At 35.9% G+C, this 27466-nt stretch overlaps 3 protein-coding genes across 4 annotated transcripts; all 3 read right to left on the reverse strand.

Annotated features, from left to right (window-relative positions):
• Positions 1 to 2213: 2213 nt before the first annotated feature.
• On the reverse strand, positions 2214 to 9354 carry eva1bb (eva-1 homolog Bb (C. elegans)). 2 transcript variants are annotated; one of them, XM_057827214.1, is made up of 3 exons: positions 5644 to 5771; positions 5262 to 5353; positions 2214 to 3160 (listed from the first exon to the last, which is right to left on the reverse strand). In XM_057827214.1, the coding sequence occupies exons 2-3, from the start codon at positions 5272 to 5274 to the stop codon at positions 2742 to 2744; spliced, it is 432 nt and encodes a 143-aa protein (XP_057683197.1). In that variant the 5' UTR covers positions 5275 to 5353; positions 5644 to 5771; the 3' UTR covers positions 2214 to 2741. The 2 variants fall into 2 exon arrangements, with proteins under 2 accessions (XP_057683197.1, XP_057683196.1); XM_057827213.1 differs by lacking the exon at positions 5262 to 5353 and adding an exon at positions 9108 to 9354 and having other exon boundaries at positions 2220 to 3160; positions 5644 to 5770.
• A 6876-nt stretch (positions 9355 to 16230) lies between these two features.
• On the reverse strand, positions 16231 to 17538 carry lsm10 (LSM10, U7 small nuclear RNA associated). The gene is made up of 2 exons (XM_057828287.1): positions 17404 to 17538; positions 16231 to 17138 (listed from the first exon to the last, which is right to left on the reverse strand). The coding sequence occupies exons 1-2, from the start codon at positions 17428 to 17430 to the stop codon at positions 16758 to 16760; spliced, it is 408 nt and encodes a 135-aa protein (XP_057684270.1). The 5' UTR covers positions 17431 to 17538; the 3' UTR covers positions 16231 to 16757.
• A 903-nt stretch (positions 17539 to 18441) lies between these two features.
• Positions 18442 to 26393, reverse strand: oscp1a (organic solute carrier partner 1a). The gene is made up of 11 exons (XM_057828115.1): positions 26131 to 26393; positions 26029 to 26064; positions 25803 to 25957; positions 22783 to 22950; positions 22647 to 22727; positions 22471 to 22574; positions 21382 to 21510; positions 21254 to 21299; positions 19199 to 19344; positions 19076 to 19133; positions 18442 to 19014 (listed from the first exon to the last, which is right to left on the reverse strand). The coding sequence occupies exons 1-11, from the start codon at positions 26243 to 26245 to the stop codon at positions 18886 to 18888; spliced, it is 1167 nt and encodes a 388-aa protein (XP_057684098.1). The 5' UTR covers positions 26246 to 26393; the 3' UTR covers positions 18442 to 18885.
• Positions 26394 to 27466: the final 1073 nt, after the last annotated feature.

Below are 27466 nucleotides of genomic sequence, written 5' to 3' on the forward strand. Positions count from 1 at the left end.
TTTTTTGATCCAAACTCATTTAGTGGTTACATATTCACTGAATATACACATTTTGCTTTACCACACACTCAGATACACTGTCGTTTTCCATTTTTCACCTTAGAAATTCGGGCACCAAGAGTGAAAGCCTTTTTATCTAACGGCATTATTTTGTTTTTTGTTACACTTTAACAAAATAAACACATTTTGTTTTGGATTTTTTCCCCCCTCATCCACTTTTTCGGTTTCCTTTTTCCACCAGCAATAGAGAGCTGAAAATGAAAGGCTTATTATTCAGTCTCATGCATGATTTGTTAGTTGTCACTAGTGCTCCAACGATTAATTTGATTAGAAAAAAATTGGGATTAAATTTTGCTTCTTCGAGTATTCGTTTAAATAAAGTGACGTTGTAGGGGTTTGTTTTGAAAGTTTGCTTTTACTTTTATTGATGTGGGTGGATACACTGCCTTCTAGTGGCAACAGTGAATATGACATAACTCATTTCACTTTGCTGAATCCAGCCGTCCCTGTTCCAACACAAGCAAGTTTTTGCTTGAGCTAATGTTTTTTTTTAATGCATTCATAATTTAGTTTATAGGTATATTTAGCCGTTTTTGTGAGAATGTGTTTGAACCATTTGTTAAGAGCATTGTAAAAAAAAAAAAAAGGAAAAAAAAAAACATGAGCATTTTGTAACATTTAAGCTAGCGGTCTTTTGCTTTGTAAATTAGCCAATTGTTCTTTTGTTTTACTTAGATCCTCATTTATTTTTTACCGTTTGAGGCTCAGCTCACGTACTTTATTTTTTATGTTCCATATCCGATTACTCGATTATTCTAGTTCATCGATTGACTACTAAAATAATTGATAGCGGCAGCCCTAGTTGTCACAATTTCACAAAACATCACCATACGTCATCTTGTTTTACCTTTTCCTTTAGGAATGGGCTGGTATGAGATTCCGACGGTATGATAACCTTTAGCAAAAAATATCACAGTATTGCAATTACAGCTCTAAAATGTGTTACTTTGACATATATAGGTTAAAAAATGAACAGGATTTACAGCCACAGCTTAACATTATTACCACTAGAATAAAAATAATTGAATTGTTTTCCATAAAAATCACATGTGTATGACTTGTATCATGTTTACATTATACACACGCTGTCTTTGTCAACACAGTTGCAAGAGAGTGGGGGGGGGGGGGGGGGAGAGACGTTTTACCACTGCTAGACACACTAAACACGCTGGAGTTAACTATCATGGATGGTGGGAAACATTCATGACAGTGCTTATTAACCTTTAATTTTTTATATATATATATATATATATATATATATATATATACACATGCGAAATCATTGGTAGTATTGCCTCCTCGGCAGCCACCCTCAGCATAAATGTCGGTTCGCCCTCCTCCTCTAAGCCGCGGCCATCTGTAACCTTTCTGTAGCCGAACGGGAGGGAGAAGTTCAGGAGTTTCACCTCCTCCAGCCATCGTGTAGCAGAGCTGACTCACTCACACTGAGCAACAACTGGTGGTGGAGGGTTGAGCCCCGCACATTTTTGGGACATAAAAAGTAGCTAATACCGTAGGTACGGTATGACGGAAAAATTTTGCGGTTTTTAAAATTTGCAAATTTATGCAAAAATGATGTCAATTGGTTGTGCTACGCTTGTGCTTGTCTGTGTTGTAAAAAGTTTCGTTTTTGCTATCGTTTTTTAGATATTGAGGTTAATTTCGAGTGATGACATTACTTTTAGTCCCCAATTTACTGCAAAATGGACCCGAAGGGGTGCCATTTGTCCGTGCTACGTTTGCGCTAGTTGTTGAGACACCCCTCTGTTATTGAGGTATGGTACGCTCCGTCAGCCGCGACGGAAACGCTGCGATTGACGTCATTACTCGAAATTAATATCTTTATCTATAAAACAATGGCAGCAAAAACGAAATTTAACTATTTTTAGACATTTTTAATCAAGGGGGGGTGGGGCTGGTTCACCCCAGATTGACCTATAAAAGAATTGTAAATATCTTAAAACAATAGCGGCACATACAAAAGTTTTTACAGCAAAACGATTTATATCATTTTTATTTAAATTAGCGTGTAATAGGGAACCAACTTCACGGAAGTCCCTAGGGGACACTATGCCAGTAGCTGGCTTGGGAGTTTCTCGAGACACTCCCTGGAATAGCTAGACAAAGTGGCTAGAGAGAGAGAAGACAGTGCTTCCCAGCTGAAGCTGCTGCCCCCACGACTCATCCTCGGATAAGCGGGAGAAGATTGTAACCATCAATGTTGCAAAATATATGCATTTTGTTAATTTCTTTCCCCCTCATCTACCTCTTTTTCCATTTTCTTCCTTAGGAATTGGGGCACCTTTATTGAAAGCTGATGCCTTTTATTTAATAAAATATGCCGTGAAATTACAGTGAGATGATGATGATGATGGTAACTAATCTGGAAGAACATGAAGAAATGTACAAACAAAATAACACTTTATTAGAACCACACACATTTGGTTACATGACAGTGGTGTAGATTATGGTTAATATAACCAGGAAAGCAGCCACAGAACAGCTTTTAACATTAAATTATTGGTCTTCCTTTCAACATAAAACCATACACGTTATACCAACTGGAATAGACTTGGACACATTCTTATTATAACAAAACCAGACATTTCTTTCACTTGTAAAGCAGAAGGTAAGAGTTACAACGACAACATATTACTTGAAGTGTTCTCATGTTCTGGACTCTAGTGGTAATGGACCCGCCCAATAGTGCCGGTCCCGGTGACCAAAATATCCGGCTGCCCGTTCCTCCATATCTCCCGGACGATACGCTCTCTCTCCTCCAGTCGACGAGCCTTTTCCAGTTCCTCAACCGAATCAAACACGTCGACGCTCTTTAGGGTTCCGTTGGAACGCGTGCTGCATTCGTCCATCGGCGCCAGACTCATTTTCACACTTTCTTCATCTGCTCCGCTCTCCTCCGCTCGCTCTTCTTCGTCGTCCTCGCTGGACTCCTTCAGTTGCCGCCTTTCGGGTGACGGCGCGGGTTTGGGAATGCGGCGGCGTGACCTGCAGGTGATTCCCGACACCAACAGGCACAGCGCCATGAGGAGGCCGAAGCAGACGCCCATCATGAAGTAGAGTGCGAAGCTCTCGGGGTTGGCTGAGTGGACAAACATGAAAAATTAGGGAAATCAAATGTTTTGAACTTATTAATTGGCAATGATAGACATCCAATGCATTTTTAGTAGCAAGATGGTTACAACTTTACATTTAGTTTTCCCTCAACAGCCCTCATTTTCCCTTTTCCATCTAAGGAATCTGAGTGCCAATAGTGAAAGCTGAATGATCCAAATTTATTTGTTGGTGGTTATGTCTTCATAGCAACTATAATCACATTTTTTCAATTCTCACCACTTCTCTTTACCCTTTTCCACCTTTACTCATTTATGTTTACACTAGTGTTGCAACAATTAATCGAGTTACTTGAATAATTCGATTAGGGGAAAAAAAGCTTCAAATTTTGCTGCTTCGATTATTCGTTTAATTAAAGTGGTGTTGTATTGGTTTGTTTTGAAAGTGTTTGCCTTGTTTTTCTGATTTGGATGAATACACTGCCCTCAATCGTAACAGTGAATATGACGTAACTCATTTCATACGGCTGAATTCATGACTGAATCTAACCCTGCTCCCTGTTAAGACCAACATAAGGTAAGTTTGTTTGAGCTACTGTTTTTTCATGAATTGGTAATTTAGTTTATAGGTGTATTTAGCCGTTTTTTGTTGGAATATGTGTTTTAACGATTTGTTAAGAGCATTGTAAAAAAAAAAAAAAAAAATTTTTTTATAGCATTTAAGCTAGCAGCTATGAGCGGGTGTTTTTATTTTTAAATGAAAGTGCAATTCTGCATAGTTTGAAGAAACACTCGGGGAATTTTATTTTGTATTCACATTTAATACTCTTTTGAAAGCCTTGGTTTTAAATCTCCTAAAATTATGGGGTGCATTAAAAGTTCCTAATCCGAATTCCTCGATTATTCGAACTAACAAAGTGATAGATATTGTTGCTTATACATTGTATATAATATTCCAACTTTCAATCTTTCATTTTTTAATTGACGCTTAACTCATTGTCTACTATTGACGGCAAAGGCCGTCCAAGCCATTTGAAGTGGGAGCATTTTTTTATCAGTGAAAGTTTCTGAGGTGAGTTTATTCATAATTATTCATTGTCTAACACTCGCAGTGCCAAGTGACCTTTTTCAAATGTTTTTGAGGTGTGTTTATTCACAGCAGGGCCAAGAACGAAAAGTGGTATTTGGTATGTGGTAAAATTGATTTTGCTATTTGGCATTTTTTTTTGCCATATGGCAGAATGTATTTTGGCAGTTTTTTTTTTTTTTTTTTTTTTTTTTTTTTTTTTTTTTGCCATTCGGCTTTTTTTATGGGGGGTATGTGGCATTTTTTTGGTATATGGCAAAATGGATTTTGTCATTTGGCTTTTTTTTTGCCAAAAGGCAAAATGTATTTTGGCATGTTTTTTTAATTTATTTTTTTATATTTGCCATTCGGCGTTTTTTTGAGGGGGGGGGGATATGAGGCAAGATGGATTTTGGCATATATTTTTTTTATGTGGCAAAAATGATTTTGCCATGTGGCATTTTTTTGACATATGGCAAAATGTGTTTTGGCATGTGGCATTTTTTTTTTTTAGTATGTGGCAAAATGGATTGTGGTATGTGGCATTTTTTTCCGTATAGGGCAAAATGGGTTTTTGCACGTGGCATTTTTTTTTCTGGTATGCGGTATTTTTTATGGTATGTGGCAAATATGATTTTGCCATGAGGCTTTTTTTGCCATGTGCCATTTTTTTGGAATGTGGCAAAATGGATTTTGGTATGTGGTATTTTGTGGCATGTGGCAAAATGGATTTTGCCATGTGCCATTTTTTTGACGTGTGGTAAAATGTATTTTGGCATGTGGCATTTTTTTGGTATGTGGTGAAATGGATTTCGCCATGTGGCAAAATGGATTTTGGCACATGCCATTTTTTGTTATGTAGCTTTTTTTTTTTTTTTTTTGTATTTGGCATGCTTTTTGTTATGTGGTAAAATGTATTTTGGCATGTAGCTTTTTTTTTGTATGTGGCATTTTTTTGATGTGTGGCAAAATTTATTTTGGTATGTGACATAGCCTTATTTGGGTACCAGCTGAATTTCAGTGAGCTGTAATGTAAAGTGTATAGTCAAAAATCACAACCACACCTTTTTCTGCCATTCAAAATGAATGGATGATTTGGACGTTCATAGCCGTCAATGGCATGGCCTGACTTGGGTGCCGGTTGCATGTCAATGTGCTGTAAAGGTAAGTGTATGGTCAAAAAACATCGCCACGCATGTTTTTCTGCTATTTAAAATGCATTTAAAATGAATGACAAAAAAAGCCACATGCCAAAATCCATTTTGCCACATACCAAATACCACTTGTTGTTCTCGCTATCTATCATAACTCATTGACGATTTTAGATGTCCAGTCCATTTGGTTGGACTGGGAGGTCCCTACCCAGTCCAACCTAACGGGTTGGACATCCATTGCCGTCAATGGCAGCGAACGAGAAGTTTTTTTTTTTTTTTCAACTAATCTTACCTTTGATGTGAGCATATGTTGCCATGCTATTACTAAGCAGCTCCATGTCTTTCCTAATAGGCTCCATCTTGGTTGAACTGCCACTTGAAGTTCCTTACATCTCCAGGATTTTCTTAACTGTGAATTCCTGTCAGATAAAACCACACGCCAAGATTTAGAACCTCCCACTCTTTACGCGACATTCAAACAAGGAATGTCGGGTTTATGTTGGGCCTCAACTATTGGGGATGTTTATATTTACGACAAAAGTGCCCGAGGGGGCTCATTTCCAGTTTCCGGTGTGGAACAACCACACTTTAGCTCTTGTTTTACACAGGGACAGTGACATGATGGCTCTCGCGTGGTTTCTTAAGTAAATCCAACAAAGGCTGTTAAGGATTTAATCGTCTGTTCCAGCAACAAATTGGGGAATAATGTAAATACCGCCACTCATTTGTCCCACGGTTGCAGTTCAACGTAAACATGATTTCCCAGTTCCCCACGATGCCCACGTCATTGAAATAACAGACAGAACATGGGAACTAAAACTTTGACCCTCTTGCGATTTATCTCCAGGGATAAGAAAATTCTAGACTTGTTCCAGTTGTCGCCATTAGGCAGCTCTACTCACTCACCCACCCTGATCTTTATCCTCATGACTCTTGGCAGACCCCTGCGAAAACTTTGCCTGATTACAGTCTTCTGGCATTGTCACTAGTGTTGACACTGGAGACTTGGTTTGAGAGAAATTTTGGAAGTCTTGGACTCGTCGCAAAAGAATCCGTTTACTTTCAGTCTTTGGTGTTGAGGCCGAAAAGTCTTGATTTTGGTTTAATGACAGCTATTTACTGATTTGGAGAAGGTCTTGGGTCTCAGTCTTAACAAGCAAAAGTGTTTATCTTGACCTTAATCCCATTGATTCCTAGTTTGAGGGATGTCTTTTTCTCGTTTTGGTCTCGGTCTTGATTTAGTTTCACTGATTCCTGATTTGATGCAAGTTTTGGTCTTGTTTCAGTCTTGGTTTGGATCTTGTTCTTGATTCGCAAAATATTTGAACATTGTCTCAATGATTCCTAAGTTCAGGGTCGTCATTTTCTTGTTTCAGTCTTGATCTTGACTCACCAAACTCTGTATTTTTTAATTAATCTTAGTGATTCCTGATGTCAAAGCCCAAGCTAGGTCTTGGATTCAGTTTCGGTCTTTATAACCAAAAGTGTCGATCTCGACCTTAATCCCAGAGATTTCTGATTTCACAGATGTCTTTTTTCTGTTTTGGTTTCGGTCTTTTTCACTGATTCCTGATTTGATGGAACTTTGGTCTTGTTTCAGTCTTTGTTTCGTTCTTGTTCTTGATTCGCAAAAGATTTTATCAATCTCAGTGATTCCTGAGTTCACGGACGTCATTGTCATGTTTCGGTCTTGGTCTTGACTCACAAAAGTTTTTATCTTGAATTCATCTCAGTGATTCCTGATCTCAAATCAGAGTCCAGGTCTTGGATTCAGTCTCGGTCTTGATAACCAAAGCTGTCGATCTTGACCTTAATCCCAGTGATTCCTGGTTTAAGGGATGTGTTTGTTTTGTTTTGGTCTCTGTTTTGATTTTTAAAATATTTTAGTTTTGATTTATTTTCACCGATACGTGATTTGATTAGTTTTGGTCTTGTTTCAGTCTTGATTTGGGACTTTTTCTTGATTCGCAAAAGATTTAATTTTAATCTCAGTGATTTCTGATTTAAGGGATGCCATTGTCTTGTTTCGGTCTTGGTCTTGACTCACAAAAGTATTGATTTTGACTTAGTCTCGGTAATTCCTGATCTCAAAGCTCAGTCAACTTCTAGGATTCAGTCTTCGTCTCGGTCTCTAACCAAAAGTGTTGATCTTGACTTTAATCTCAGTGATTCCTGATTTCAGGGATGTCTTTGTTCAGTTTTGGTCTCGGTCTTGATTTTCAAATGTTTTGGTTTTTTATTTCATTTCACCGATTACTGATTTGATGCAAGTTTTGGTCTTGCTCTTGATTCGCAAAAGATTAAATCTTAATCTGTGATTCCTGAGTTCAGGAAAGTCATTGTCCTATTTCGGTCTTGGTCTTGACTCACAAAAGTCTTTTGGAATCACTGAGATTACTTCAAGATAATCTCAAAACCCACTCAAGGTCTACGATTCAGTCTTGGTCTCCTTGATAACCAAAAGTGTTATTCTTGACCTTAATCCCAGCGATTCTTGATTTCATTTATGTCTTCGTCTTGTTTTGGTCTTGGTCTTGATTCTCAAAAATGTTTTGGTTTTGATTGAATTTAATTGAATTTCACCACTTCCTGAATTCATGCAAGTCTTGGTTGTGGTTTGCTCTTGTCTCTGTCTCGGTCTTGATTGATTGTTTTGAGATTTTGTCATAATCTCAGTGAAACCTGATTACAGGGACGTCATTGTCTTGTTCCAGTCTTGGTCTTTACTTCACAAAAGTCTTTATCCAGACTTAATCTCAAGGATTCCTGATCTCAGGGACGTCTTTACCTTTCGGGTCTTGTTCTTGAGTCCCAAAAGTCTTGACGGCATAATTATTTTGGCATTTTTCAACACCAGTCTTTCCTACTTTCCCACCAAAGTCGCAGTGAAGCCAAGTGGTACATTTATTTTCTCATTAGGGTAGTCTACCTTCCCACAAGTTTAGCTAGTTGGATTTAAGATACATTAAAGTACTTTTTGATGTTGTGTATCCTCTCTCACTTCCCACAATGATTAGATAACTGCTTGGAATTAGCTGAAGACAGAGCATATATTCAGGAAGCCATTTTGAATAGACAGACTTCCTGATTTAGGAGTGCATTCTATACAGACGTGTATACATTTTTCTGTTGTAGTTCTTCATTTCGGTACTCTGTAGTACTTATAACAAACATTTAACATAGAAGAATACTTGTGGATAAAGTCTCATTTCCTGTTCTTAGTTTTCAAAACACATTTTTGTGACAAACTGATTTAAAAATTAAAAATATCCCCAAACAAGTAAGTCTATCAAGTCAAATTCTCCTCTCTAACCTTATTTTTGGGGCTTTTCATCCCTCATCAAGTGTATTTTTACACCAAATGGCACAAACAAGCAGTTTGTGGTACTCCAAACAGGAAGCTCTTTACACAAATCCCAGACAGAGAAAAAAATGTGCATTTTTATACTTCAGCCAAACCAATGAAACAACATTTCCAGTCAAGCGTCTTCAGTCAGCCTCTATCGGCTGTTTATGTGAACCAGTAAAACTCACTCCCACATTTCCTGCCAGGATAATTCCATTTAAGATAAAAGCTAAAAGCAGTTTTCCTGTTTTCAAAGCAGTTAAAGTACTGATTTAACTCACAGAATTTAAGGCAATAGACGTCTAATCCATTTGTATTGGGAGGAATCGCCGCCAACCCTTCCTAGTCCAAATGGATTGGACGTCTATTGCTGTCAATGCTAGTGAATGAGTGAAAAAAAAATCACTCACCTCCTACAATGAATTCCGCTTGTACCAAAAATAAAAGGTCATTGTTCCCTTGCAGAAAAAGCAGTGATATGTCCCCAACAGCCAGGAAAGCGGAGATGTTTCTACTCCAGGAGTCCTAAAAAAATCCACTCCCTCTCATCCCCAGTGGGAGGACGCCTGTCCACTCAAGCTTCCTCCGCCCTCGTGCGTTTCCCGCGACCACATTTGACCGGAGTGAGGTGATGTGTCCGCTGGCAAAACACACCACAGGTCTGTTCGCCAGAGAGCCCAGAGGGTGGGACAGGAAATAGTTTGTCGGCCGTTTCGGGCAGCGGGCCCCGCTTTGGGGGCTTGCGAATTAATTGAGCTCTTTGTATTTTAATGGAGTTGGGGAGGGAGGAAGCTGTGCCGTCCCAGAATGTATTATGGAGAGAAGGAGCGGCGCAGATGGACAGGTGGTGTGGTTTGATTAAAATGAGGGAGAAAATTGAGGATGTGCACAGCATAAGGGGCTGAATTATAGTCTTCAAATGGAATAGTTTGATACTTTTTTGGTCCAAACAGATTGTTATTGGTTAACTTACAACAACCATATATAAATGTTTTACTTTTCTCCTCTACCGACTTGCTTTCTCTTTTCCACCGAAGAAATTGAGGTATCAAGAGTAAACGCTTTTTGATCTAGTAATTTTTTAAATGATTGATTACATCTTTGCAACCCACATCCCCAGCACACGCACACTCTTGTTTTCCTTCTTCCACCCTCTAGTTTTCCCTTTTCCACCTAAAGGCGCCATCGTGAAAGCTTTTTATTTCAAACGCCTCGTTTTCTATTGGTTATTTGTGAAATAGTAATAATAAACACATTTATGTTGTTATTTTCCCTCATGTACCCTCTTGTTCTCCCTTTTCCACCTAAGGAATCAGGGCGCCAACAGTGAAAGCTTTTATGTCCTAACTTTTCGCTTACTAGTGGTTACATCTAAATAAAAATGAACACATTTCGTTTGTTTCCGTTCATCCACCCTCTAATTTTCCCTTTTCCACCTAAGGGTGCCAATCATGAAAGCTTTTTATTTCAAACTTCTCGTTTTGTAGTGGTTATTTGTAAAATAGTAATAATAAACACATTTATGTTGTTTTTTTCCCTCATCTACCCTCTTGTTTTCCCTTTTCCACTTAAGGAATCAGGGTGACAACAGTGAAAGCTTTTTGAACTTCTCGCTTACTAGTGGTTACATCTGAATAAATATGAACACATTGTTTGTTTCCGTTCATCCACCCTCTTGTTTTCCCTTTTCCACCTAAGGAATCGGGGCGCCAATAGTAAGAGCTTTTTGATCCTAACTTCTCGCTTACTAGTGGTTACATCTAAATAAAAATGAACACATTTAGTTTATTTCCATTCATCCACCCTCTAGTTTTCCCTTTTCCACCTAAGGGTGCCAATTGTGAAAGCTTGTTATTTCAAACGTCTCGTTTTCTAGTGGTTATTTGTAAAATAAGAATAATAAACACATTTATGTTGTTTTCCCTTTTCCACCTTCGTTCATCCACGAAAACAAACTAAATGAAAAGGAACACATTTAGTTTGTTTCCATTCATCCACCCTCTGGTTTTCCCTTTCCACCTAAGGGCGCCAATCATGAAAGCTTGTTATTTCAGACTTCTCGTTTTCTAGTGGTTATTTTTAAAATAATAATAATAAACACATTTATGTTGTTTTCCCTTATCTACCCTCTTGTTTTCCCTTTTCCACCTAAGGAATCGGGGCGCCAATCATGAAAGCGTTTTGATCCTAACTTCTCGCTTACTAGTGGTTACATCTAAATAAAAATAAACACATTTAGTTTGCTTTCGTTCATCCGCGAAAACAAACTAAATGAAAAGGAACACATTTAGTTTGTTTCCATTCATCCACCCTCTTGTTTTCCCTTTTCCACCTATGGAATAGGGGCGCTAATAATCAAAGCGTTTTTATCCAAACTTCTAAATAAAAACACCCTCTTTTTTCCCTTTTCCACCTATGACATTGGTGGGCTAATAGTGAAAGCGTTTTGATCCAAACTTCTCATTTACTGGTTAAACCTAAAGCAAAAAACACACATTTAGTTTTTTGTTTTCCATTATCCACCCTCTTGTTTTCCCTTTTCCACCTAAGGAATCGGGGCGCCAATAGTGAAAGCGTTTTGATCCAAACTTCTCGTTTACTCGTGTTTACATCTAAATAAATATGAGCACATGCAGTTTGTTGATTTCCCTCATCCACCCTCGTTTTCCCTTTTCCACCTTAGTAATTGGAGTGCCAAGAGTGAAAATCTTTTGATCTAAATTCTCATTTACTAGTGGTAACATCTTAGTAAAAGTGAACACATTTAGTTTGTTGTTTTCCCTAATCCACCCTCTTGTTTTCCCTTTTCCAACTAAGGAATTGGAACACTAATAGTGAAAGAGTTTTGAACCAAACTTTTCGTTTACTAGTGGTTACATCTCAATAAAATGAATGCACTTAGTTTATTGTTTTCACTCATTCACCCTTGTTTTCCTTTTTCCACCTAAATGATTGGGGCGCTAATAGTGAAAGTGTTTTGATATTTTTCGTTTACTGGTTATACCTAAGCGAAAAATAACACATATTTAGTGTGTTGTTTTCCCTCATTCACCCTCTTGTTTTCCATTTTCCACTTAAGGAACTGGGGCACTATTAGTGAAAGTGTTTTGATCCAAACGTCTCATTTACTAGTGGTTACGTTTAAGTAAAAATGAAAACATTTAGTTTGTTGTTTTCCTTCATCTACCCTTGTTTTCTCTTTTTCCCACCTAAGGAAACGGGGCGCTAATAGTGAAAGCGTTTGATCCAACTTCTTGTTCACTGGTTATACCTGGAAAAAAAACATTTAGTTTTTTGTTTTCCCTCATCCACCCTCTTGTTTTCCCTGTTCTATTGAAGAAATTGATGCACTAAAATTTAAAAATGTCAATTTTATGAATCAGATTTTCATTTTGTTTCTTTTTGTTTTTTTGCTATGACAGGAAATGTCTATGTGGAGCCAAAGTGGATTCATGGTTTGTTACATTCAGACTGAGAACAACATAAAACTAGGCCTGCAAGCAGGACTGAACGGGCCCTCGCAATCTAGTGCAACTCGGACGTCACGCAACTCGGACTGTGTGCAGGTCAGGGTGGTGGCAGATCCTCCTCTCTAATCATCTCATTAGAACCTAACATGCTCGAAAGTCGCCTATTTACATTCCCACACCCAAGAGATAAAAAACCCTATTGGAGAGAGTACTACAAAAAAGGAGCCACTACTGAGCTGTGCAGCCAAGCCCTTATTCAAAACCAAAATTAATCTTCTAACTGGGCCAATTCGACCAAGTGTGCCAACTATTGTGGCTCTATAAGCTCCCTGAGTCTCTGAAAAAAAATATTTCCTTTAAATGGCGAACAAAGGGTCGTCACGGCAACAGACAGAGACACGTGGACATGGGCCGTAAAAAAGTATTTTAATAGGTCTTGAAACTACAATGACCAACATGAAAAGAACTGGACATGTTTTGGAAAAACGAGTGACTCTCTATCGCCACTAGTTGGCGCTGTAGGGTTGATGCAAATGACCCCTACAAGGCCCTTCAGGGTATGACTCTCAACAAGCACGGGAAGTTTGCCGCAGATATCTTGTATATCTGCCGAGTTATGACTGTTCAAAGTTTTTGGAGAGAAAAATTGTTGACAGTCATTTTCACTTTCCTGTTTGGACCCTCCGCTTCAACGAAACTTCAATATTTTTCATCAGGCACCTGAAGACAGGTCTTAAGGTTTCCCTTATGCAGGTTTGAGGTAGATTGATTTTTTCCCTTTAGAGGAGGAGTGTGTCCCGTAAAAAAGGGCATTTCCTGTTCCCACTAGGAGGCGCCAGGCACAAATGGTAAATTTTCAATCCAGTCCTGCTCAGGCTGGTATACCTCACACACATGCCAGATTTAAAATAGATTGAACGTTGTATGAGGGAGTTATCAGTCATTTTCCGAATTCGGTGTTTTGGCGAAAAAATGGAAGAATTTGGCACCCCGCCCAGGTCAGGCCCGTGAATGAAAACACACCATTTTTATAACTTAAGATTTCATATGCCTCATGAACAGTCTCACCAATTTTGAGAATGATCAAACTAATTCCCTAGGTGCCAAGGTGTAAAATGTGCACACTGTAAATCGATAAAAAGTTCACATTCAATCTAAAATACCCGATTTCCTGTAGGATTTGGAATGTGTGTGCAAGAGACTTTTTGGAGCAGTTTTGCACAAAGTTTTGACTCTCCAAATGTCATCACTCTATGTTAGAAAAACCTAAATGGAGAGGCCTTTTTGAAAATTTCAAGGGGGCGCCACTGAGCCATTTTGTTAAATTGTTTCGTAACGTTGCAAGATTATCGAACATTATCCAAAGCCGCATGTATGTGCAAATTTTGGTGAGTTTTTGTGCATATTCAAGCCTCCAAATGTAAACTCCTACTGTGAACCCATGAAAATTTCACATTCGATCCAAAATACCCGATTTCCTGTTGGATTTGGAATATGGGTGCAAGAGACTTTTTGGAGCAGTTTTGCATAAGGTATCTACTCCCCAAATTTCCTCGCTCTATGTTGAAAAAACCCAATAGGAAAGGCCTTTTTTAAAACTTCTTTCTGTCGCCACTAGTTGGCACTGTAGAGTTGATGCAATGACCCCTACAAGAACCTTCAGGGTATGACTCTCAACAAACACAGGAAGTTTGGCGCAGATATGTTGTATATCTGCCGAGTTATGACTGTTCAAAGCTTTTTGCGTGACAAATTGTTGACGTTCATTTTCACTTTCCTGTTTGGACCCCTCCGCCTCAACGAAACCTCAATATTTTTCATCAGGCACCTGAACACAGGTCTTAAGGCTCCCCTGATGCAGGTTTGAGGTCAAGAGTTTTTTCCCTTGGAGGAGGAACCTGTCTCGTAAAAAAAGGCATTTCCTGTTCTCACTAGGGGGCGCTAGACCTAATGGGTAATATTTCAATGCAATCGTGTTTAGGGTGGGATACCACACATACATGCCAAATATGAAAAAGATTGAACGTTGTGTCAAGGAACTATTAGTCATTTACTGAATTTGTCATTTTGCCGAAAAAATGGCCGACTTTGGGACCACGCCCAGGTCAGACCCGTGAATGAAAACGCACCATTTTCAAAACTTAAGATTTCATATGTCTCCTGAACAGTCTCACCAATTTTGAAGATGATCCAACTAACTCCCTCGGCGAAAAGGTCTCAAATATGCACCCTGTAAATCGATAAAAATTTCATATTTGATCCAAAATAACCGATTTCCTGTTGGGTTTGGAATATGGGTGTAAATGCTTTTTTGGAGCGGTTTTGGACAAGGTATAGACCCCCCGAAATTCATTGCTCTACGCTGACAGACCCTAATGTTATAGGCCAATTTTAAAATTTCAAGGGGGCGCCACTGAGCCATTTTGTAATATTTTTTTGCAACGTTGCAAAATTATCGAAATTTACAATTTTCCGGACGTATGTGCAAATTTTGGTGACTTTTCGTGCATGTTCAGGCCTCCAAATTGGCCGTTTTCATTTGCCCTGAAAAAAAAAAAAAAAAAAAAAAAAAAAAATCCTTTGCAAAACAATAGGGCCTTCGCACGCTTAGTGCTCGGGCCCTAAATATCAAATTTATGTTATATTTGTCTTACATTAAAATCTAATTGGATATACATAGGTTTTGGGAATTAAATGCAAAAATCTCGAGGCTCGTCCTGGATTTCTGTCCGTTTGTTTGACAAGAATTGAGTTATTTTTTTGCATGCCTTAAATGAAATTCTGCCTTTATGGTAGGAAAACTTAAATTATCTTCCTCATAAAAATGGACAGAGTTGGAAAAACACTTTATATCCATGTCCTTTCCACATGTGTGCTTCATATTTTTAAAGTATTGTTTACAGCACTGAGCCAGTGTCAAGTTCTATTCCGAGTCGAGCGACGCGGTTGATGTGGTGCGGCGTTGAACGTAGGCGTTCATTATGTGGCCTGTTGTCATTCGTACAATCTCAAGGTTAGTTTCTCAGTAAACAGCCAGGAGTGAATTGGCCAGTGATGCTCGGGACATTCCCGAAAGTTGAAAATGACACGTGTGGATGTGTCACAGCTGCACTTGTGTTTTGTCAGGCCTGCCCTCTTCCTGACAGCCAGCAGGAATAAAATTCCTCAGATTCTCTTTTGTATTTGTGTGTTGGGGGACCAGTTGACCCCAGTTTAAATGAATCAGACGTCGATCAATGTCAATGGCAGACAATGAGTTAGAGTACGGAGATTAAATATATTTAAAGCAAAACTAGGTACCTTTTCAACCTTTTATCAAACATTTTCATAACATTTGTGATGATACATAACTGAAAACTAGTTGAATGACACCTCTTTTATATTTTGAGGGGGCCTGTATCGCTTTCACCTGCACTAATGAACTTTGAAAACTACAAATGTGCTGCTCTATGTCATACATCACTACCCCCTTTCCCCATTCATTATAAAGCTCTCGGGCGCATTCTGAAAAAATGGCAGAGCAACAAAAGAGACAAAATGTTTTGCCCAAGGAAGAAAAAAAAGGGCGGCTACCAGGATAAAAGGATACTCAATAATAAACATTGGCCGGCTTTCACTCACTGCTGTGATGCCCCCACCTAACTCGTGTGTGTGTGTGTGTGGGGGTTACCCACAAGGTTGCTAATTGTCATATGCTATTGTTTAACCACAACTGGATTCATTACCTTCTTACTATTCATCCTTTATTCAGCTGCTGGAAACAAAATATCCATTTAATCCATCTGCAGGTGACCTGGAGGTCGATTTTATGACACTGTGCGGGTGTGTGCTAGTCCTCATGGGAATCGCAGTCTTCCTTAAGGCAAAACACTACCGCTTTTGTCCACCGGCGTCGCTAAAATTGACCAAAACTTAAAAGTTATTTAATGTTGTGTTAAATATGTAATTAAATGTGTATTTTAGTATTTAAACTTTACATATATATATATATAATTTCTATTTTCAATTTCTTAAATATTAAAAACTGAAATTAATTTAAAAATCAAAATAGCTGAATAAATGGACACATTAAAAATAACGTATTTGTAATTTTTTAAATGTTATTTTAAAACCAAAAACGTTTTTCAAAATTATTCAATGAGTGTATGAATTTAAATTGTTTTTCTTTTTAAATTTATAGAAAATAGGTGAAATATTGAATACTGAGGAGTGAATTTAAAATACATTTCATGGTATTTGTTTTTGATATTAAATTGAAAAATACATTTAAAAATGAAGTCTTACAGTCAAGTCCTTTAGACACTCCTGATCCTCAAGATCACGTCTTTTGTGGCATAAATTCCATGATAGAACACTAGATGGCAGCATTTGTACCCTAGTAAGCTCCACCATTGCCCACAATGTGCGCAAAAAGTATAGAAAACAAATGGATTGACTTTTTTTTTTTTTTAAATCATTTTTTATTACATCCTAAGGGAAATTTAACTCATTCACTACCATTGACGGCGATAGACGTCCAATCCATTAGCCCTCCCATTCTAGTGGATTGGACAACTATCGTCGTTAATGGTAGTGAAGGAGTTAAAAAAATCAATTTGCTTTCTTAATGAACTCTTTCCTGCCACCCCCTTCTTTCCCAAAATTCCTAACCCGATGAATCTTCTTCAGTTCTCCCTCGATTGTCTTCATGATATCTACATGGTCCGGAATGTGGACATAGCGGATGTTCCTGCCCGTAACAAAGAGGTCCTCCAACCGAACGATGCTTCCCCGCCTGTCACGGTAAAGCACGTCCTCCAGGCGTACGTTCATGAAGGCGTCCACGTTGACCACCCGTCCCCGCGCCGTGCTCTCGTTCCTCAGGTCCACCGTGGTCACTTCGCCCCGAAGACCCTGCAGAAGGATCACCATGCTGTTCTCTATGATGGTGCGTTCACTGGTGCTGATGAAACTTTCCGAGGTCATGGTTTCCTGCAGGAGTTGAGGTTGAGCTCAAACTTAATCAGAAAACTTTATTCAATGAAGTAGACATTGGGACTCATCCAAAATATGATCATAATCATGTTTTCTAAACTGTGAGTTTGCTCAGGAATTACAGTTTATTTCACTATTCTTTCGATAAACAATATTTCTAAACGGACTAGATGTAATATTTAAGTTTCAATATTTCAGCGAAACGGATTGCTATGAACACTAAAACGATTTTATCAATAAAACAACAACTTAAGACGTTTACCTTCGTTCGTTTTGCGTTTTCATCCATTTTATAAACGCACGAAAAGACTTGGAGCGTATTTGCCAGACACTTCCGGGTAGAAGCAACGTGACGTACGTTTAAAGCGACAACGTGCTTCTCAGGCGAAAAAGCTACTGATGCTACAAAAATGTATTTTTAATGGATATTATTTTCGCAAACGACGTAATACAAAAGAATAGTACTCGGTGTTAATTATTTATGTCGCTTTTGCAGAAAAATATGCAGCACCACAAGTGCAAAAATTACATAAATACACAAATTATTAAATGTGTCATTAAAGTGCTTCTATTTCGATATTTATATATATTTATTTCAATGTATATCTATTTTAATTTTCATTTAGTTTTCACATTTTATTTATTTCAATTTATATTTCTTTTCACTTTTTATTTATTTAAATTTATATTTAAATATTTTTTTCAATTTTTATTTATTTCAGTCTATATTAATTTTTTAAATTTTTATATAGTTCAATGTATATTTCAACATTTTTTTCACTTTTTATTCACTTCTATTTATATTGTTTCCCCTGTTTATGTGTTTCAATTCATATTTATTCCAATTTTAATTTTTTTCACTTTTTATCTATTTAAATTTTTGTTTTTCCCCCCCCACTTTTTATTTATTCAATTTTAATTCAATTATTTCAAAATGTATTTCCATTTTTTATTTCAACATTTATATATTTCAATTTATATTTATTGTTTTCACTTTATTTAAAGTTATATTTTTTTCAATTTTTATTTATTGAAATTTTTACTCAGTTTTCACGTTTTATTTATTTCAACATTTATATATTTCAATTTATATTCAGTTGTTTTTCACTTTTTATTTATTTAAATTTATATTGTTTTCGCTTTTTAATTATTTAAATTTATATTTATTTCAATATATTTTTCAATTTTTACTTATTGTTTTTATGTTGTATTTATTTCAATATTTATTTCAACAGTTATATATTTATTTCAATTTATCTTTATTTCAATTTTTTTTCACATTTTATTTATGGCAATTTAAATGTATTTTTTCAACTTTTTGTTTATTTTAACTTATATTTATTTTAATATTCATTATTTTCAGCTTTTATTTATGTAAATTTTAATTGAATTATTTCCATTTTTATTTATTTATTTCAACCTTTATTTATTTCATTCTTGGACTCTTACTCCCCCTGTGGCCGCATGAAATAATTTTATCTGTCATTGGCTCATCGAGCATCGGGCGTGAACTAAGTGGGGTCTGAGTTGAGCGAGTCAAGGTACATGGCTCTGCAGTCAAGATAGTATTAATGATAGAGGGTAAATTTCATTCAAGAGTAAAACTATTAAAAAAGAAATCTTTATTTTTGCACATTCTTTTTGGGGTGTGGAACAGTCTGTCAGGTGTGTTACAATTTATAACAGTCTGAAAATATACCTGACTAAATTTTGTTTACAAAATCCTTCAAATAATCACATTTCACTACATTGACATGAGGTCATCCATCATGGCTAACAGCTCATCTCCTCTGTCGCGCTTCACATCTTCCCGCGTCTCGTGTTCTGCGAAAAGTCCGGCGATTTGAGCTAGCTGAGCTGCAGATTTTTCATCCTGAAATTCAAAAATACTTTAAGTTAAGTGTTACTTTTACAAAGTAAATGTGTGCGCTTACCTGTAGGGGTTTTATGTTCACAACTCCGAACGACTCCTCGGCTCCACCTGAAGCAGCACTAGCAAACAGAATATGCTAGGAGTTAGCTTAATTGCTAGGAGTCAAAACAACCGTGTCACTTACTCTGCGTCTTCCTCTTGGGTCAAAACGAGTAAGTTGAAGTGAAAACCGGTTTCGGAACCGGGAATGTTCTCAACTTCGACCGTTCCCATCAAACGAGCGAGAAGATTGAGTTCTTCTTTAGCTAGCGGGTTGGAAATGCTAGCTGTCTGTAGCATGGCGGACACAAAAAATGATTATAACATTTCTAGTGTTATTGTTGATGTGCTGTTGTATTTGAAATGTTTATCAGTCATACATGCCCTCACACTTCAAATGGATTAGACGTCTATTATCGTCAGTGGTAGTGATTGTGCATAAGTTATTTTCATTGCAGTCATCCTATTTTAGAGAAACAGTGATAACCAAAAGTGGTATTTGCCATGTGGCATGTTTTTGCCATGTGGCAAAATGGATTTTGCCATGTGGCATTTTTTCTTTGCCATGTGGCTTTTTTTTTGCCATGTGGAAAAATTGATTTGGCCTTGTGGCATTTTTTTTTGCCATGTGGCAAAATGTATTTTGACACGTGGCATTTTTTTTTGCGATGTGGCAAAATGGATTTCGCCATGTGGCTTTTTTATTTTATTTTTTTTGCCATGTGGCATTTTTTTTGCCATGTGGCAAAATTGATTTCGCCATGTGGCGTTGTTTTTACTATGTGGCAAAATGATTTTGCCATGTGGCATTTTTTTTGCCATGTGGCATTTTTTTGCAATGTGGCAAAATGGATCTAGCCATGTGGCATTTTTTTTTGCCATGTGGCTTTTTTTTTGCCATGTGGAAAAATTGATTTGGCCTTGTGGAGTTTTTTTTTTTGCCATGTGGCAAAATGTATTTTGACATGTGGCATTTTGTTTTTACAATGTGGCATTATCATTGCCATGTAGCAAAATGGATTTTACCATGTGGCATTTTTTTTTTTGCAATGTGGCAAAATTAATTTTGCCATCTGGCATTTTTTTGCCATGTAGCAAAATGGATTCTGCCATGTGGCAATTTTTTGCCATGTGGCAAAATGTATTTTGACATGTGGCATTTTTTTTTTTTTTTTTGTCATGTGGCAAAATTGATTTCGCATCTGGCATTTATTTTTGCCATGTGTCTGCCATGTGGCAATTTTTTGCCTAGTGGCAAAATTGATTTTGCCATGTGGCATTTTTTTGGCCATGTGGCAAAATGGATTTAGCCATGTGGCATTTTTTTCTTTGCCATGTGGCATAATTGATTTAGCCATGTGGCATTTTGTTATTGGTATGTGGCAAAATGGATTTTGGTTTGTGGCATTTTTTTTTTTCGTATGTATTTTTTTGGGGTATATGGCATTTTTGCAGGCCGTGCACGTCCATGCCATCGATGGCTATGTACGTCCAAGTTTTCCATTCATCTTAAATGGCAGAAAAATCACGTGGCTGTGATTTTTGACCATACACTTACCATTACAGCGCATTGACATTCAACTGGCACCCAAGTCAGGCTATGCCATTGACGGCTGTGCACGCCCAAATTTTCCATTCATTTTGAATGGCAGAAAAATGTGTGTTTGTCATTTTAGACCATAGGTGTCAAACCAATTCCACAAAGGGCCAAGTGGGTGCTGGATTTTGTTCCAACCGATGCCGCGCAAACAGTTTAACCAATGAATTTTCTGTTGAAACAAGCAGCACCTGACAAAGTTTAACTGATTACCCATGTAAGAGATCAGATTGGTAAAAAGGTGTCCTCTTCATTGGTTGGAAAGAAAACCTGCACCCACTCGGCCCTTTATGGAGTCAGTTTGACACCAGTGTTTTAGACCATACACTCTACATGACAGTGCATCAATTTTGCCACATGGCAAAAAAAAATGCATCATGGCAAAATGAATTTTGCCACATGGTAAAAAAAAATGCCACGTGGCAAAATAATTTTTGCCACGTGGCAAAATAATTTTTGCCACATAGCAAATAAAAAGCCTCATGGCAAAATCCATTTTGCCACATGGCAAATACCACTTTTCGTTCTTGGCCCTGCTGTTCATCCTATTTTAATAGGATTAAATGGCAGTCAATGAGTTAAAATGTTTTTCGGTTCACTTACCTCCATTTTAGGAACTTTGGATGAATCTTCAAAATTGATGCAATACCTTTAATTGATAAAAAAAAACAAACATTTTTATTCATGTCCACTTAGCGTGAAAATATAATATATGATATCAGGTGCACGACATGTTCACGCCAAGTTTGATGACTCGTTCTCCGTGTAGGCCGAATGATGCGTCTTTAACCGGATGGCAGTAATTCCCACCCGTAGGGAACCGGTAGCGACGTGTTTCTCGTCCTTTATTGTCAAAATTTCTACAAAGACACAATAGAAATTAAAACAAATATAGACGTGTATTGCTCCCACACCATAATAGATAAATAAAATCTAGTTAGCACTTTTTAACGCTATAGTATAATGTAAAAACATGCTAATGATCGTGTCTGTGATAAGGAATGAAATAAGTGTGAACCAAGGGCATAGGTTTGGTATCAATATTGGTAGGGACGATATAACAGCATAACCTGCATGTAACTTTTTTGCTTGGGATGGGACATTAATAAGACCAAACTGATTGGGTGTACGTGGGTTCGGGCTACATTTCTCACGAATATGAACCTAATGAATTGATATGGTAAATCTGGGGCGCTCAATACGTCGATCACGATCAACCAGTTGATCGCATTGGTTATGTCCATAGTTAAATATGATTATGTTGTGTGAACAACATATGAGGATATGCAGCACCCGTCGCTCTCCAAGCAGCTTTTTGCTCACGTTTTTCTGGTTCTATAGTTTCCAGCAGAGTTCACAACATTTCTCAAAGTTTAATTAACGTTAACAGTAGAAAACACAAACAGTAGGTCACTTCTAAGCAGCTTCCTACTCGAGTTTGGCAGGTTAGCAAGTTCACACAGTTTAATGTTATGCTAACTCTGATACAGGTCGGACTTTCAGTCGCAAAATTAGTGGTGTGTTTCCCACCTCTACAACATTGACGTCTTTTTAAATTACTTACAGTGGCTGCTGCTGGCTGAAAAAAAAAAACTTCCAATATATTTCTGTCGGGGCTGTGTGAGCGTGAGCGTGCGTGTCGAGGGTGGGTCAAGTCATCAGCCAATCAAATGTGTAATTGGGGGGGGGGCGGATAGCCGCATTCAGTATTCAGCAAGTGAAAAGGGGTAAATGTAAGTTTGAAAATTGTGAAAAAAATTCAATTAATAATGGTAGGGTCAATTCTATCCTTACAACATATGGGAAGACAATGTCCTCACCTAATTGTGCCAGGAACGTCCATTCCGTGAGGAACCGGGCCTGAGGTGGGCATGGCGAAACGTCCGTTAGGGTTTTGGATTTTGTTTTTCAGGAAAATGGACACCTGATTTTCAAGGAATGTGTCGTTAATGAGATTTTGATTTGAGTGGATGATCTTAAATCGCGAGGAACTCACGCGGATATGCGTGTCTTGTAAGAACGTGAGCAGCGTTTGGCGGAGAAGCTGGAATTCACCCTCGCTTACAGACGAGTAGACCTGAATTGAGGAGAAGTTTGAGTGGAGTCCAAATGGAGAGATGTCGTGTGTGTACCTCAATGATCTTCCTGTGAGTTTCATCCACTTTGTTTAGAATGGCGGGCGTGTCTTTGACAAATTGGCGGATGCTGTCGATGTGATTGTATGAGATGAGAAGCAGGTCTTTAGGGCGAGGACAGTGGAAAACTTGGTACTTGAAGGCCATCAATATCAACTCGTAGAGCTGTTTGCGATAGGATAAAAAACGTATGAGGTGAAAAATGTAAAAATAAAACATACAGAATGCAACGATTTATCAATATATTTTTATTTATTTATTTTATTTAATAGATTTTTTGTTCATTGAGAGCATAGGTGTGAAACTCGTGGCCTGGAGGCCAGATCCAGCCCTCATGTGATTTGGTGTGGCCTGCATTAATAAATATTTCTGTAGTCTTCAAAGAAGAATAAAGAATATTTACTCTTTTTACCCCTCTTTAAAAAAAAGAAAAAAAAAAACACCCAAAAAATGTCCTTGTTTTAATTATGAAAAGTAAATAAAGAAGGTAATATTTAATGTTTTTCTTTTTTTTAAAACCCCCAAAACATTTTCCTAAACATTAAAAATAAGAGAATATTCACCTTTTCCTTTTTTTTGGAATAAAAATAACTAAATAAAGGAACATTTATGATTATTTGCCCTTTTAAATAATAATTTTTAAAAAATTAAATTAACATAATGAGAAATGCATTTCAGGGTGTACCTCACTTTCTGCCCATAACTTGCTGGCATAGACTACATCACCCCCCGCGACACTAACGATGATAAAGGGCACGGACAATGAAAGATCATTAAAAATGAATATTTTCTGTTATTTTACCCTTTAAAAAACAAAAAAAATTAAAATGGAAATTGATTTTAATATAAATACATTCATAGGAATTAGGACCAAAACAGAGGACTTGCACAAATTTTAGGTTGGAACTATTACCCCCCCCCCCCCCCCAAAAAAAAAAAAAAAAAAATTTAATATTAAGAGTTTGCTTTTATAGTGTACTTACATAAAAATAGGATGACTGAATATACTGGACTGTCTCAGGAAATTAGAATACACAATATTCTAATTTTTTGAGACAGTCCTGTGTATATATACAATATTAAAACACAATATTCTAATTTCCTGACTGTCTCAGGAAATTAGAATATTGTGTATTCTAATTTCCTGAGACAGTCCTGTATATATACACAGGACTGTCTCAAAAAATTAGAATATTGTGTATTCTAATTTCCTGAGACAGTCCAGTACATATATTTAATAAATATGTATAAAATAAGAAAAAATATAAACTATATATATATATATATATATATATATATATATATATATATATATATATATATATATATATATATATATATATATATATATATATATATACATGAATGTATGTCCCTAGGATTGCGCTCTTCTGAGCGGAGATGTCTTAATTATATTTACAAATACTACTAATAATACTAGTCATAATGATATACATATATTATATACATACAGTGGGGAGAACAAGTATTTGAGTGTCAAATACTTGTTCTCCCCACTGTATATATGCATAATAAAAAATTAAATACAGCATAAAAAAATGATACTACTAATATATAATAAAATAATTAATAAAATAAATAATAAATAAAATTATGAATGTATACTTATTATATATATATATTATATATATGAGTATCACTGAAACACATAAATACAACATAAAAATATATTTAATACTACTAATGATGATATAATATACATATATATATATAATAAAATACCTAAAACCAATAATAACTAATAATAATAACTACTACTACTACTAATAATAATACTAAATGTATTATTATTCATAGTGTACTTACATCAAAATAGGATAACTGTAAATATATATATAATATAAAATAAATAAAAAAATATTATAAATATTATATTTAATTAATTAATCTAATTCAATTAATCGTTGCAGCACTAATTAAATATGTATTTTAGTATTTAAACTTTTTTACTTATATGTAATCTCTATTTTCAATTAATTAAATATTAAAAACTGAAATTAATTTAAAAATCGAAATAGCTGAATAAACGGACACATTAAAAATAACGGATTCATCACCTATTTTTTAAATGTTATTTTAAAACTAAAAATGTTTTTCAAAATTCTATTCAATGAGTGTATGAATGTATTTAAATTGTTTTTGAAAAAAAAAGTAAATTTATAGAAAATAGGTGAAATATTAAACACTGAGGAGTGAATTTAAAATACATTTCATAGCATTTAATGTTTTTCATATTAAATTGAAAAATACATTAAAAAATGAAGTCATACAGTCAAGTCATATAGTCAAATTAGCCACTCCTGATCCTCGAAAGTCTTTTGTGGCATATAGTTACTTTGTTAAAGTATTTTCCATTATTGAACACTAGATGGCAACATTTGTGACCTAGTATAAGCTCCACCATTGCCCACAATAATAACTAACAATAATAATAACTACTACTAATAATAATACTAAATGTATTATTATTCATGGTGTACTTACATCAAAATAGAATAACTGTAAATATATAAATAATATAAAATAAATAAAATATATTATAAATATTATATTTTATACAGTATATGTATAAATGTTTATACATATATATATATATAATATAAATATAAATTAATATATTGTACAATTGAGTATCATCAAAGCATAAAAGTGATATAAGTACATAAATAAATCAAACAATTAATAAACAAAAAAACAAATACATAAGCAAATGTATATATACTGTAGTATAATAATATACTATAAATATATTGTGAATATTTATCCAACAAAAAAACAAACAAACTATTTTTAGTGGGGTTTAAATATTCTCAATTAAATGGGGCAACGTTCAGCACTTTGTGATCAAGTGCGTGATATAAAAAATCCAACATTTGATCACTTTAACATTAAATTCTTGGTTTTGATTTTTGTTGTTGTTGTAGTTATTCAAATCCCCATAACTGGACGTCTATCGCAGCTGATCAGTTAACACATTTCCAGTTTGCTACACTTACCTTGTCCATGCTAACCGGGTTGAGCTTCATAATAGAAACATGTGCCAAGCGAGTCAGCACCACTTTCATGGTTCTGTGCGAATACATCGGCTGAGGTTTGAGGAGTTCGTCCATGAAGGCTTTACTAAACATCGTTCCGATAATATCGTTCATCACTGTTGACGTCCAAAGCAAAGAATAGTGAGTTTAATGCTGAGCTAGTTTGTGAAATTGTTAGTTCGGGTACCTCTTTTTCTGTCATTTTCCGACCACACGAGAGCAGCTTTTAAAGACAAAAAACGTACGATAAAAATACTGTTTGTATTAGAAGGTGAGTTTCTGACCTGACCTTTTTCACAGGATTTATCCTCACAAGCGCTTTGAGCTCGCAGACGTTGATCCAGGATATAAAGCATCTCTCCTCCGAGGTTCATTAAAACCAGGGGGAGAGTCGTGACGGACATTTTGACGGAATTAGTTCCACTGTCGGCAAATTGGACATGAAAGAATCTTTTTCAAGGACATGTTTTGCGTGGAGGCTTGCGAGAAACGCTAAGATGCAACAGGTGGTCAGGAAGAGGATCAGACCTGCTCAGGCTCATCCTCATTGGCTGTTGGACAACTACGGCATATCCTGTGTACGGTTGAGTAGGACAAATGTCAAAAAAAAATTGACAGGCAACACTAATGTGTACATATTTTAAATGGAATTGCACATGAATACAGTCAGTTAAAGCGCTAACTTTTCATCTCTTGGTTTAAGGTTTTCTTTTATAAAACCTAACCCTTTTATACATAAATTATGATTTTTTTTAAACCCTCAAAGGACATTGTCTCCATAAGCGGATTTTAAGGGGGGGCCAGGGGGCCAGCCCCCCCGGTGGCCGAAAAGTGTAATTGCATGTAATTGACATATATATATATATGTATAAATCAAAGTTGTAAAGCAATAAAACTACAACAAAAATGAATGAAATGGACAAAAAAATTTTTTTATAATGGGTCAAAATTATTTTTCGAACAGATCATGTGACTAGCAACTTAGACGGTCATTTGCTTTGCACATAATGAAAAAAAAAAAAAAATTTGGGGAGCGCAATTTTATTTTTCAAATGATGTTTTTTTCTTTGATTGAAAATTATTTTTTTTTGATTGAAGCAACTTTTTGTGGATTAAATGATTTAGACAAAAATGTCCAAGCTATAATATGGCCCAAACACAAAAAGGATTGCTTCAATCAAAGGACACTTTTTTCAATGAAAAATTAAGTGTTGAAATGCAAATTTTTCAATCTCAAGGATTTTTTCGCATTCAAAAACTTTTTCCATGATTGAAATTTTTTTTTTTTTTTTTTGATTGAAGTGATTTTTCTTTTTGAAAATATATCTTTTTTTGAAGCATCTTATTTTTTGATTGAATAATAAAGACAAACATGTCCAAGCCAAAATGTGGCCCAAACACAAATCAACATTGCTTCAATAAAAAAAATACAAAAAAACTTGACTGCAATTAAAAAAAAAAAAATATATATATATATATATATATATAGATATATAATCAAAGAAAAAGAGCTTTCACTTGCATTTTTTTGAGTTTTTTGAGTTTCACATTCATTTTTGCATTCTAACACGTTTTTTTTTTTTTTTTTTTTTTTTTTAAATAAGGCGACGTTTATTTGGTTGAAA

This window comes from Corythoichthys intestinalis, chromosome 22 (genome assembly GCF_030265065.1).
Source record: "Corythoichthys intestinalis isolate RoL2023-P3 chromosome 22, ASM3026506v1, whole genome shotgun sequence".
Lineage (NCBI taxonomy): Eukaryota > Metazoa > Chordata > Actinopteri > Syngnathiformes > Syngnathidae > Corythoichthys > Corythoichthys intestinalis.

What these genes read in the sequence shown, in the direction of transcription:
- eva1bb (XM_057827213.1), bottom strand. Translation starts at nt 5,710, where the DNA reads ATGGAGCCTATTAGGAAAGACATGGAGCTGCTTAGTAATAGCATGGCA. An exon ending in AACATATGCTCACATCAAAG is followed by an intron (nt 3,161 to 5,643) that starts GTAAGATTAGTT and finishes TTGTCCACTCAG; the next exon opens with CCAACCCCGAGAGCTTCGCA.
- oscp1a (XM_057828115.1), bottom strand. Translation starts at nt 26,245, where the DNA reads ATGTCCGTCACGACTCTCCCCCTGGTTTTAATGAACCTCGGAGGAGAG. An exon ending in GACGTTCCTGGCACAATTAG is followed by an intron (nt 21,511 to 22,470) that starts GTGAGGACATTG and finishes GTGTCTTTGTAG; the next exon opens with AAATTTTGACAATAAAGGAC. An exon ending in ATCAAACTTGGCGTGAACAT is followed by an intron (nt 21,300 to 21,381) that starts GTCGTGCACCTG and finishes TATCAATTAAAG; the next exon opens with GTATTGCATCAATTTTGAAG.
- lsm10 (XM_057828287.1), bottom strand. Translation starts at nt 17,430, where the DNA reads ATGGATGAAAACGCAAAACGAACGAAG. An exon ending in AAAACGCAAAACGAACGAAG is followed by an intron (nt 17,139 to 17,403) that starts GTAAACGTCTTA and finishes CAACTCCTGCAG; the next exon opens with GAAACCATGACCTCGGAAAG.